The sequence below is a fragment of the Guillardia theta genome (assembly GCF_000315625.1).
Source record: "Guillardia theta CCMP2712 unplaced genomic scaffold GUITHscaffold_97, whole genome shotgun sequence".
NCBI classification, from domain to species: Eukaryota; class Cryptophyceae; order Pyrenomonadales; family Geminigeraceae; genus Guillardia; species Guillardia theta.
Genome location: NW_005434577.1, coordinates 1 through 10,611, shown reverse-complemented (window position 1 = coordinate 10,611; position 10,611 = coordinate 1). Strand labels below are relative to the sequence as shown.

At 56.5% G+C, this 10,611-nt stretch overlaps 2 protein-coding genes across 2 annotated transcripts; both read right to left on the bottom strand.

The window, feature by feature from the left end:
• Positions 1 to 1,610: 1,610 nt before the first annotated feature.
• GUITHDRAFT_145098 (hypothetical protein) lies at positions 1,611 to 6,882 on the bottom strand (the record flags this gene model as incomplete). Its single annotated transcript, XM_005824179.1, has 6 exons — positions 1,611 to 1,925; positions 2,741 to 3,460; positions 3,550 to 4,269; positions 4,879 to 5,457; positions 5,663 to 5,776; positions 5,959 to 6,882. 6 exons carry the CDS (start codon positions 6,880 to 6,882, stop codon positions 1,611 to 1,613), a joined length of 3,372 nt encoding a protein of 1,123 aa, XP_005824236.1.
• Positions 6,883 to 8,525: 1,643 nt separating this feature from the next.
• GUITHDRAFT_154995 (hypothetical protein) lies at positions 8,526 to 10,394 on the bottom strand. Its single transcript, XM_005824178.1, has 6 exons — positions 10,222 to 10,394; positions 9,850 to 10,134; positions 9,579 to 9,814; positions 9,233 to 9,360; positions 9,032 to 9,105; positions 8,526 to 8,870 (listed from the first exon to the last, which is right to left on the bottom strand). The coding sequence occupies exons 1-6, from the start codon at positions 10,330 to 10,332 to the stop codon at positions 8,829 to 8,831; spliced, it is 876 nt and encodes a 291-aa protein (XP_005824235.1). The 5' UTR covers positions 10,333 to 10,394; the 3' UTR covers positions 8,526 to 8,828.
• Positions 10,395 to 10,611: the final 217 nt, after the last annotated feature.

Below are 10,611 nucleotides of genomic sequence, written 5' to 3'. Positions count from 1 at the left end.
TTTCGAGAATGTAGCTTTAAGTCCTGATCCCCTCTCCCTGTAAGGCTTCCTGTTCCTTATCGATGCCTCCCTGTGTCCGCTCCCATCCTCCTCGTTCCTCCTCCTCCTCGTTCCTCGTTCCTCCTCGCTCCTGCTCGTTCCTCCTCGTTCCTCCTCCTGCTCGTTCCTCCTCTCCTTCGTTTCTCCTCCTCCTCCTCGTTCCTCCTCCACCTGTTTTTCTCCTCCCATTCCACACAAGACTCGCCATCGTGTTCATCTTGCCTCATGTTCCTCTCCCATCAGCTCTGAAAAATCTCTTCTTCATCCTTGCCCATTATTGACAGGCACTTTCGCTTCTGTGTCAGTCCTGGCTTTCCCGCTCTCACCATGCATTTTCATCTCTGCCATTCCAAGAACATCTCTATCTCTCCTCTCGTATCCGAAATCCCGTCAGCTGATCTGAGCCCCCGCCATGAAGAAGAATGCAGAGGACTGTTCTTCTCTACGTGTTCGTCCTCCTCTTCGTCCTCGTCCTCGTCTGCGCCGGGCTCGCCCTCGCGGCTGCAGCAGATCGCTGCGCTGCAAGACGCCATGGACATCATCGTGAACAAGCGGACGTACAGGAACTCGATCGGAGAGGAGGTGCAGATGTGACTACAGGAAGTTCTTGTCGTGAGAACATGCGAGGGTCGACATGGGCAGGGAGGACTTTGTCGTGCAATAAGAGAGGAAGTAAAGAGGAGCGACGAGACATCGTCGGAAAGACGTAAGAAGATGTGCTTATAGGCTTTTATGAAAGCAGAGGATGATAATAAACACACCAAGCAAGGAAACTGAGGGAGGAGGCGAGAAAGGGAGAACATGCCTGCCGGAAGTCGTCATATGCCTACTCACTCACTCGCGTTCAAGGGAGATCTGAGATCCAATCATTGCAGAGGATGATGATAAACACTGAGCAAAGAAACTCTTGATGCCATCGCTTCGAAGTCAGCATGATCATTAGAAACGGAGAACATGCCTGCCCGAAGTCGTCCAACCCGCCATTGCTTCCTTCTCTTCCTCCGCAACCCCGGCGCCGGGTCACGGGGTTTCCAGGAGCAAAAGGCTGAAGAGGTCGATGCGTGACAGGACATGGCATTTGAACGTACGTTACTCTTAATGACGCTGTCAAGGTTATCAAAGGATGCGTTATCGCACCGTTTGTCGTAATCATTTGTCATCATAATGTAACCTTCACGAATGGACGTACGTACACATTGTTTCGTCCGCCGTGCCGCAATGTAGTAAAGATCCTTTTGCTCCTCTTGCGCCGTTTCAACAGCCTTCCCCACTCTAGCACCTGCCATTGTTCCCCTCCCCCTCCTTCCCTTCTACGTCTCCGTCCACTTCAGCTCCCCTCCTCCCAGGTCTCCCCATACCCTCCCCCTCCATCCCTCTACTCCCCTACGCATCCTGCTCCTGCTCCTGCTGCTGCTCCTTCCTCCTTCTTGCCTCTCCTTCTCTCTCCTCCTCGACTTCTCCGTGCGCTGACTCGTCTCGTGCTCCTCCCTCTCCCTGTCTGCCATTGCCCGCGTTCCTCTCTCCTCCCTCCTCCCCCCATCATCTTCTTCCCTCATGCGATACAGCCTCTTTCACGCCAAGCACTCGCTATCTCCTCCTGAGATCTCTGTTGCTGAGGAGGACCTGCAAGCTGGCTCGATCTTGTCATCGGCCATCCAAGACTCGTCCTCGTCCTCGTCCTCGTCCTCGTCCTCGTCCTCGTCTGTGCCGGGCTCGCCCTCGCGGCTGCAGCAGATCGCTGCGCTGCAAGACGCCATGGACATCATCGTGAACAAGCGGACGTACAGGAACTCGATCGGGGAGGAGGTGCAGATGTGAGGGAGGAGGTATGGGAGTAGAAATGTACATAGGTGGGACGACGATCTCGTCGGCTGGTGCAGAGGCGTCTTTTGGTTTGTTTAGTGAAGGAACTTTACAATTTATATATACATGCTGTTGTTGTTGGAATGAATACACAGGAAACAAACATCATCTCTGAGAAAAAGAATACACCAAAAACTGTCCTCCTTCTAACCCTGCCCTCTGACTCTCCCTGCTCCTGCTCCTGCTCCTGCTCCTGCTCCTCTCATGATTCTCCTCCTCCTCCTCACTCTCCCCTGTGGTTGCGGTACGCAACGTATCGCTTGTGTCCATTGCCCTGCACAGTCCAGACTTTGTACTCTCTCAGGGAGAGCTGCAGCTCACAGACGTGCTGGTCAATCCTCATCCTCCTCGTCTCCTCCGTCCTCAGCTGGACGTTCAGGCAGACGTCACGGTACCCCCCAGAAAGATCCGTTCTGTAGCTCGGGTCGAACCTGTTCTTCACCCGCAGGGTTCTCAGCTCCTCGTCCTCCGCGATCAGCCGCAGGCAGCCCACGATCGCCTCCAGTGAATCGAAGACGATACACTGCCGGACCACGTCGAGCAGGCGAGACGCGCGTCCCTTGTACGACCTGCTGAGCTTTTCGATCGATCGGTCGACGCTCTTCAGCTCTGCCCACTTATACGTGAGCTCCTCCTCCGTATGGCTGTACTTGACCCACACTGGCTCGTTGCTGTCCTCCACGACCTGGACGTAGCCCCCGCACTGCCTTGTCAGGGACTGGACCTTAAGAAGGAAAGGAAGCTCCAAGAGCATCGCCTGGTTGTACAGCTGATCCAGGCACACAATCGCATTTCTTCTCCTCCTCTTCTTCGAGATCCGCAAGAAGCGAGCAAAGACGTCGATGATCCTCGAACCCTCCCTTTTCTCCTCTTCCCGTCCTTCTCCGTTTCCGTGTCCATGACTCTGCTCCTGCTCCTGCTCCTGCTGCTCCTGCAAGATCAAGTCGGTGCGCAAGGAGGGGAAGGAGTCGACGGTGCTGCGGAGGTCCAGGAGGGTCTGGGAGGTCTCGGGCTGCTGCAGGAGACTGGACCAAGTCTCGTCGTACTTGCGAACGTCGTCCCTGATCGCAAGGGAGGAGCGATAGATCGCTATCCTCCTCAGCAGCCACACAGCAACCCACGAGAAGAAGAGGATAGAAGCGGAGAGGGGCACCTCGACTTGGGCCTGGCGGAAGACATACCGGGTATGGAAGTTGAGCCCGAAAACGCACACCAGGAAGTGAAACGGGATGTAAGGCAGGAAGAGCTCCTCCTTGAGCACCAGGATTACGCCCATGGCCAACGACGACAGTCCCAGCGTCATCCAGTACACCATGTTGACCTCCCGCCCCTCCCGAGCAAACATGATCCCAACAAAGATCTCCATCACCCCCGGAGCCCAGAACGCAAGGGAGAACGTCAGGATCCCCGACCTCGTCCTCCCCGCCGCACTCAGCACTGGCCCCAGGATGCATCCTGCAATCATCGGGAGGTAGACGAAGACAGATCCAACCACATGGTACCAGGGGCACTGCAGCTGGACAACATTCTCAGCTGACCTCTCCAAGCTCGTCCCGTACTGCACAGACGAGCTGGGAACGCAGCCCGTCCCCGTCAGGCTCCAAAGGCAATCGGTCCCGACACGAGCTCCCAGCTGTCGGGCGGGACCTGCCTGGCGGAGCTGGAGGAGGAGGAGGAGGAGACGCGGAGCTCGAAGCGGACGGGATCGCCTCCTGCACTGTCCTGGCGGCTGTCAGTGATGAAGTACCAGGAGTTGGCGGTCAGCAGGGAGGGCAGGGAGAAGTAGAAATTCTCCCCGTCCTCCTCCCACTTGGCCTCGTCGCCGACCCTGCACCCGTTCAGCATGAACCCAGCTCTGAGCGTGTAGTTGGACTTCCAGCCCTCCTCCCGCCGCTGCAGGACAGTGAGCTTGGCGAGCTTCACGGAGAACTTATTCCCTCGCGCCACCTCCTGCATCCTCTCGCCGGGACCGAAGACGTAGAGGAGGAAGTAGAGGCCGCACGCGAGGAGCACGAGCTTGAACCAGGGCTTCTGGATCGCCAGGGTGCAGGGGATGGAGGTGAAGAGCACGCTGGAGACTCCAGCTCGCTTCACTGCATGGCGCAGCTCCAGCAGGCGAGCGTCTAGGGTGTCTCCCGCAAACAGGCACTTCTGCCGCAGGTTGTCCTTGAACCTCTTGAGCACTGAGAGGTCGCGGATGGCTGAGCGGTAGAAGGTGTCGAGGGACGTTGCCGCGTCATCACCCTGCCTGAACGCGTCGATGCAGATCCTCGAGAGCCGACGGACACGCTGCTGGTCAACCTTGAGCGCTTGCAGCCGAGGCGTCAGGCGCGCGATCATGGTGCCGACCCTCCTCCTCAGGCTGAACTTGTGCAGGCGGCGGAAGCGATTGATAGCATCGTCCACCACCGGTGCCCCTGCCCCAGCTCCTGCGCCTGCTCCTGCTCCTGCTCCTGCTGCTGCTGCTGCTGTGCCGTCTCCTGCTCCTGCGCCTGCTCCTGCTTCTGCTTCTGCTGTTGTGCCGTCTCCTGCTGCTGCTGCTGCTGCTGCTGCTGCTGCTGCTGCTGCTGCTGCTGCGCTTGATCCTGCTGCTCCCTCCTCCTGCAGCTGCTGTAGCGCGAGCCGAAGTTCGCAGACGAGGGCGAGGGTGCCGAAGAAGCGAGTGTCTGGAGTAACCAGCCGGAGCTTCAGGCAGAGGTCGCGGTACCCTCCTGACCTCTCACTGCTGTAGTTGGGGTCGAACCTGTTCTTTACCCTCACTAGCTTCAGATCATCGTCCTTCCTGATGCTCTCGAAGAAGCTGAGAAGCTCCTCGACCCTCCCCAGCACCACCCGCTGCCTCACCACGTCCAGCAGCCTCGAGACGTCCCCGTCGTAGTTCCAGAGGATCTTCTCCTGGCAGGAGGAGACGCTCTTGACGGGGAGGGGGATGAAGCTGATGGAGGCCCTTGGGTTGCTTTCCTTCCAGCTCGCTACCAGCAGCGCGATCTTCCTCCTGAAGAGCTCGTTGCACGTGACGGCCTGCGCGTACAGCTGGTCGAAGGAAGCGATCGCCTGCTCCGAGGACAAGACGGCAGAGGCGAAGGAGGCGAAGGCGGGGTGAGAGGAGTGGCTGGGGGTGGCGATGTTGGAGAAGTGATGGGGAGGAGAGGAGGAGTCGGCGATACCGACGGACCCGAGCACACTCCCCTCTCCTGCCACCTCCAACATCTCCCGCAACGACACGCGGACCTGAACCAAGGTCCCACCCTTCCTCCGTACAAAGTTGTTGTGCAGCTCAGATAGGGCCAGCAGCGTGCTCTGATCCGTCTCGGCAACAACTGCCTGCCACCTCTCCTCCGACTTGTGAGCGAATCGAGACAACCTCCTCCTCGACTCCCGCTTGAGATGCTCCCGCAGTAGAATCAGAGCAAGAAATACCAGCACCACATATATGTAGCTGGCGTTCCTGTCCAAGAGCCCAACGGAAACGCTCAAGATAATCCCTGAAATCAACCCCAGCTCCAGCACCAACGACTCGTCCAGCAGGAGGGGGCAGGGGAAGACAAAGAGGATCTGAGAGAGTTGTCAGGGGAGCACTTGGAAGGAGAAGAGGGAGGGAGGGATGGGAGGGAGGAAGGGGAGGTTAGGGGAGGGAGGGGAGGTTAGGGAGAGGAGGGAGGGAGGGAGGGGAGGGGAGGGGAGGGGAGGGGAGGGAGGAAGGGAGGGAGGGAGGGATGGGAGGGAGGGAGGGAGGGAGGGAGGGAGGGAGGAGGCTCACAGTTAGAGCCTCGACGAGGTCGGAGGTGGGGGAAGACCAGAGGAGACTTTCGTGCTTGACAGAAAAGGTGATGATGTCAATCAGTGCCGAGACGAAGTAACCCACGCAGAAGATCTACACGAAAATCGATCAATGTCATCGCCTCCAACTTCATCCCCATCCCCATCCCGATCATCATCATCATCGTCTCCATTATCATCACTATCGTCGTTGTCATCATCATCATCATCATCATCATCATCATCGTCATCATCGTCATCATCATCATCACCATCCAAACATGTTCGAACTACAACCTGCACTGATCGCGAGTGCTGGTGGTAGGTGGCAGCAACGATGGCGAGGAGGATGCCAAGAGCCTGGCAGCATCGGACGAGGATGCTGACGTAGAAAGGCCACACGCAGCCCATGGAGCTCCACTCGAACAGAACCAGCTCCTCCTGCTCCAGCGGAGTTCCAAGGGAGGAGTACAGCTCGCTGGGCAGCTGGGGAGAGTCGGAAACGTTGACCACTCTGTTGAGGGAGCAGGTGCCGGAAAACACGAAGACTAGCCAGTGTGTCCCGTCGCTCGAAGACTCTAGAGTGAAGTCGACAGGTGCATGCTCGTCAGTCCAGTTGGAGCCCACCAGGAACCAGCCATCGAACTGCACAGCTTCCCGGAACTCCAGGAGGAGGGAGGAGGAGGAGGAGGAGGAGTAGGTCACGTACGACTGGTTCGCATCCTCCGCGGACGGCTGGTAAGCGCTGGGTAGTCTGCAGCCTTTCGACAAGATCCCAAAGGAGGAGACGCCATGAGAGGAGATCTGGCTTCCTTCTTGCCCATTCCGCAGCCTCCTCGCGGTGAATCGAAAGAAGCGGGAGGGAGGAACGTGGGGCAAGGGCGGGGAAGGGCGCGCCCATACTGCCGTCCTGCTCCAGGGTGCAAGGACGATGATGACAGCGAATAGGAAGAGGAGGAACTGGAACGGCCTCATGGCCAAAAACCACTTGAGCGGGTGGGAGGAGCAGAGGATCTTCATCTTGTCTTTGCCGAGGATCGTTTCCCTCGATGCTACGAGCTCCCTGTGCAGGTGGTAGCCCGGTCTGCTGGCCGTCTCCACGAGGAAGTCGAACCAGCAGCTGGGAAACTCACTGTGAGCATCTTGAACGCGGGTGTCGTCTCGGGAGTCCTGTGAAGAGCCCGCGGTTCGAGCAGGCCCCGGGTGGATGTTTTCTTCCATGGGACTTGGTTTCAATCCGCGGTCCCATGGGACGCGCCTGCTGCTCTCAGTTCCATCTCTACAAGTTCGGCGGCAATCAGAGCAGCAGTATGTCTGTGTTCGTCGTCAGCATCGCCTCCTCCTGCATGCAACGTGAGATGAGATGGCGACTGCTCTGAAGGGGTTGAAAAACGAGCATTATGCGATGACAGCAGGACGAGGATCGAATCTCATGGATTCAAGAGGTGAGGATGGAATTCCATGGATTCAAGAGTGAGAAGTGGTCAGAAGCAAGTCGCAAAGTGAAAAATCTCAGCAGAAGCCATACTAGAGCCAGCACTTCGGCCAATCGAGGATCGTGTGAGTACATAGTCATAGTCATATTCTTCGTCCCTCAGTGTCTGTTCTCCTTCCAGCTCTGCTTGCTATTCCACTAGACCCTTTCCTCACTTGATCCCTCACATTCCAGATCTCGCTATCCTCTTCCCTCTTCCCGCTCCTCCCCATTCCTCTCCATCACTCTCGTGCCCATTCCATTCACAGCCTACCCCGGAACCACCCCCACCCACCCCCCTTAATAGTTGATAAACATAAAATGAACACCTGGGATACAACTACCCCCCTTGCCAAAGAAATTAATCCCCCACCCCTCAAAATATAGTCACATTTAGAATATTTACGTTGGTACTTGCAGGGCACCACCCCACCCCTCTCAATCCACCAACAGTCATTATCGCAAACCGCATCGTTTCATCTCGTACCCCCCTCCCTTATGACATGAAAAAACATTTTTTGCCTACCCCACGCACCCTGACCGAGCGGGACACCACCTGTTACTACCCCTACCCCACATTCTAAAGTTCTTCACCCACCCTTTTTCCCATTGAGATCTTTTAAAAAGATCGGCATTGGTTCTCAAAACAAGTGGGGTGATAAAAAATATCAAGGAAGTGTGGATTTGAAAATGCACGTCCAAATTTCACTGAATTTTTTCATTTATTTCTTTCTAATTTCAAATATTAGATTTCAAATTCGAAACGCTCTCCTTAACTTTGAACTTCAACGGTGGTTCCTCGTAGTGTCAACTTGGTGGTTCCTTGCGGTTCCTTGTCACTAGTGTTTCGGAATTCAACTCCGGGCCGCGTCACGAGCCTCCGGAGTTCAGTGCTCGCACTGAACTCTTTCTCTTCTCGCCGTTTGGCCTGTGCGACAGTGTCAGGGTCAAGCCTCCTCGACTCTCCTGATTGTCCTCGTACTGATTTTTAACTTAACTTTGAGTAAAAAGCTCGGAGTCGGTTGATCGGACCGTACTCCCCGGACTCGCCTTGTCACTTGTCATGCCAGTGAGTCACGTGACGATTCAACGGTCAGGGTTCAACCGTTTCCTTCAACTTGCGGCAGCCTGGTGTGGCCCCCGGGCCCGGCGGCAGCCGGCGGGACGGCGGCGCGGCGGGCCGCGCCGCGCCCGGCCCACTGAGCCCTGCTGGGTTGCCAGGACTGCCGCAGTGCCGTGCAGTGACAGGGCCTGAGCCTCGGAGGGTGATCGGACTCCCGGGAGTCCGGGACAGACTCTGTCACCGGGCCCGGGGGACTCGGAGTCGGAGCCGGCGGCGGATAACGGCAGTGAGTGGCAGTACTGAGTCCAGCGTCTCCCCGTCAGTCTTGCATATCGTTACTTTCATAAAGTCACACTGGCATCGCCTATTGCGAGCATAATACTAACAACTTGAATGAATCCGGCGGGGCTCCTCTCACTCCGTCCCCTCCTCTCCTCTCTCTGCGCGGCTCCTGTGAAGGCTGCCTGTCCTGTCCTATCCTGACCTGTCCGATCCCGACTGAGTCCTGCCCTCAGGGCCTCTCCTATCCTCCTTTGCTCCACGGAACTGGATCGCGATCGCATCTCCTCCTTGTCGGATGCCAGCTTCCAGCTGATCTATCGGATGCAGCTTCCAGCTGATCTCCTTCACTCAATTTGTCTTGCCCTGCCCGCTGCCTGCCGGATTTGAACTCTGCGAGGAACCTGTCAGGCAGAGATGGCGAGCTTTCCCCTTGTATTCCAACTGCCTCCAACTGCCATTCTGCCTCCTCCTCCTCCTCCTCCTCCTCCTCCTCCTCCTCCTCCTCCTCCTCCTCCTCTCCTTCCCGTTCTCAAGCCCTTACAGTCAATTACCTTAGAGACCATCTGAACGATATAGGACAAGTCCCGAACAAACTCTTGAATCATTTTCAACTGCTCCGCGGTGTCTGCAGACAAGAGCGTTAGGGATCTGACCGTTCTGGAACTCAAGTCAGTCAGAACATCTCGACGACTGCTCTTGTCCGAGTCAGGCAAAGGGAAAGTGTTCCAGCGGGAGTCACAGTATCTTCATACCCGAAGTGAACACTTGTTTCATCTTCGACTTGGATCGAGCCCTCTCGTACAAGTTGTTGATCACCATCAAGCATTTGCCGTACTCCAGCACTCGCTCAGCTCCTTCCTCTAACATCCTCTCCCGTGAGCTGCCACAGGCTTGATCATAAATCGATCTCCTCCTCCTCCTCCTCCTCCTCCTCCTCCTCCTCCACTCCCCCCAACCCTCGTCATGCCCTCCTTCGTCGATATCGTCCTCCTCCTCCCATGTGCCTCGCCTTCTCTTCACCCTCCCTCTCCCTTTCGTCCTCCCTTTGTCCATCGTGCTTCACCCCCTCCCCTCTTCCCCTCCTCCTCCCTTCGTCACCTTCCAGCCACCAGCGAGTCGAGTTGGTACTCCTCCAACGTCTTCTGCAGCATTGCGATCTCGTTGTGGCCCTTGAGCTTCGTGTCCTGCCCCTCCTTCATGTACGCCTGCAGCTCGTTCCTGTAATCGTCGTTCAAGGACACCACCTTGGCCGCCCTGTCCTGCAGGTCCTTGTGGTGCGCCTTGAGGGTTTCATAGCGCTTCAACAGATCCCCTATCTCGTTAAAATCGTCGGACTGCTCCAGGACAGAGAGGAGGTACTTTCGTACACGAGGTTCTTGTCCAGGATCGCCTTCATTTCGTCCTTGACCTTGGACAGCTCGTCCATCTGCATGCTCAGCTCCTGGATCTCTTTCTCCTTCTGCTCCCTCATCTTTATCTCCTCCGTCGCTTTCTTCTCCGCCCTCGTCAGCTTAGAGTCGTTCTCCTGCAGGAACTTGTTGAAGCGGATCAGAGATTGCTGCAGCTCGAGATCCTGCTTCCTCAGCTGCTCCTCCCTCCTCTTGAACAGCTCCTCCCTCCTCGCAAACTCCTCCTTCTGAGTCTCAAGCGCTTCCTGCATGAAGTGGGTCAGGAAGGAGCGAGGACGACCGGCGAGTTTCATCTCAACAGGAGCACGTCAGGGCATGATACGATGTCGCACCTGCACTTCGAACATCTGTCTCCTCTTCTCCAGCAATCTTGTCGCAGGAGACACGTCCTCTAAGTTCATCTGTTGGACAGCCCCAGCCATTTGCGCTGTCAGATCTTCCATTGTTGGGAGCAGAGCAGAGGAGTTGTCAGGATGTCTCTCTCCCGTTTCTTGTTCTGCAACCTGACAAAATTCGCTCGTCACGTCATGATGTGAGGAAGTCATGATGTGAGGAATCTGACAAGGGCAACACAGGAGCGCTACTGAAAGCATTACAACTGCAAGTTGCGAGCAAAACAAGTATTTCTAGACTCCAGTCATGGAGTCAAACTCTCTGGTAAACCAAATCATGTGCTACGTGGGTTCAGTTCTCGTCACATACCCTCCTCTCCCCTCCCCCCC